We start from the raw sequence: 1,232 nt of genomic DNA on the forward strand, positions 1-1,232 counted from the left end.
AGACTCCGTCTCAAAAAAAACAAAAAGAAAGAAAGAAATGTGACTTAGTGAGTTTAACATCAGTACCTGTAAAAACGTGCGATAATCTTCACTAGTAACTCCTCCTTCTGCCATTCTCATCCTCTCCTCCTCATCCAGCTGATGTGCAATTGAGGATAATTCCACAGGGCTAAAATATTCTCCTTGCAATAAATTATTCAGGCAATGTTGAGCACAAAGTGAGCCTTCTTGCTAATATTTCCAAAAGAAAAAATTAAAATGTGACTTATTAAACAGAATTGCACAGTATTTTCCCCTAAATAATTTAATCATTAACTTTTCTTTCTTTTTTGAGACACAGTCTTGCTCTGTTGTCCAGGCTGGAGTACAGTGGAGCACTCTCAGCTCACCACAACCTCTGCCTCCCGGGTTCAAGCAATTCTCCTGCCTCAGCCTCCTGAGTAGCTGGGACTACAGGCATGCACCACCATGCCCGGCTAATTTTTGTATTTTTAGTAGATAAGGGTTTCACTATGTTAGCCAGGATGGTCTCGAACTCCTGATCTCGTGATCCGCCTGCCTCAGTCTCCCAAAGTGCTGGGCTTACAGGTGTGAGCCACCGCGCCTGGGCAACTTTTTTTTTTTTTTTTTGAGACGGAGTCTTGCTCTGTCACCCAGGCTGGAGTGCAGCGGCACAATCTCAGCTTACTGCAAGCTCTGCCTCCCGGGTTCACGCCATTCTACTGCCTCAGCGTCCCGAGTAGCTGGGACTACAGGCGCCTGCCACCACGTATGGCTAATTTTTTGTATTTTTAGTAGCGATGGGGTTTCACCGTGTTAGCCAGGATGGTCTCGATCTCCTGACCTCGTGATCCACCCGCTTAGGCTTCTCCAAGTGCTCAGATTACAGATGTTAGTCACCGTGCCCAGCTCCAACTATTTTTTAACATAGTTGAACTGAACTTTCAGCTTTAGATAAGTATAATTAACATAGGTACATGCATTTTCATTTGTTAACATTTATTTTACAAATCTACTATTAATGAAACTACAATTACATGATCAAAAATTTAAGAATTATTTTAAACAAACATTATCGGTCAGGTGCAGTGGCTCACACCTGTAATCCCAGCACTCTGGGAGGCCGAGGCAGGCGGATCACGAGGTCAGGAGATCGAGACCATCGTGGCTAACACAGTGAAACCCCATCTCTACTAAAAAATACAAAAAATTAGCTGGGCGTGGTGGCGGGC

At 44.0% G+C, this 1,232-nt stretch overlaps 1 protein-coding gene across 1 annotated transcript in view; it reads right to left on the reverse strand.

Annotated features, from left to right (window-relative positions):
• LOC105552386 (ataxin-3-like) overlaps positions 1 to 231 on the reverse strand; it is a gene marked incomplete at its 5' end in the record, with an annotated part of 4,691 nt that extends 4,460 nt beyond the window's left edge. The window contains one exon of the mRNA XM_011998041.1: positions 67 to 231. Within this exon, the coding sequence (XP_011853431.1) occupies positions 67 to 231 (165 nt within the window). The remainder of the gene's footprint in view (positions 1 to 66) is intronic.
• Between the last annotated feature and the right edge of the window lie 1,001 nt (positions 232 to 1,232).

This window comes from Mandrillus leucophaeus, unplaced genomic scaffold (genome assembly GCF_000951045.1).
Source record: "Mandrillus leucophaeus isolate KB7577 unplaced genomic scaffold, Mleu.le_1.0 Scaffold5539, whole genome shotgun sequence".
NCBI lineage: Eukaryota > Metazoa > Chordata > Mammalia > Primates > Cercopithecidae > Mandrillus > Mandrillus leucophaeus.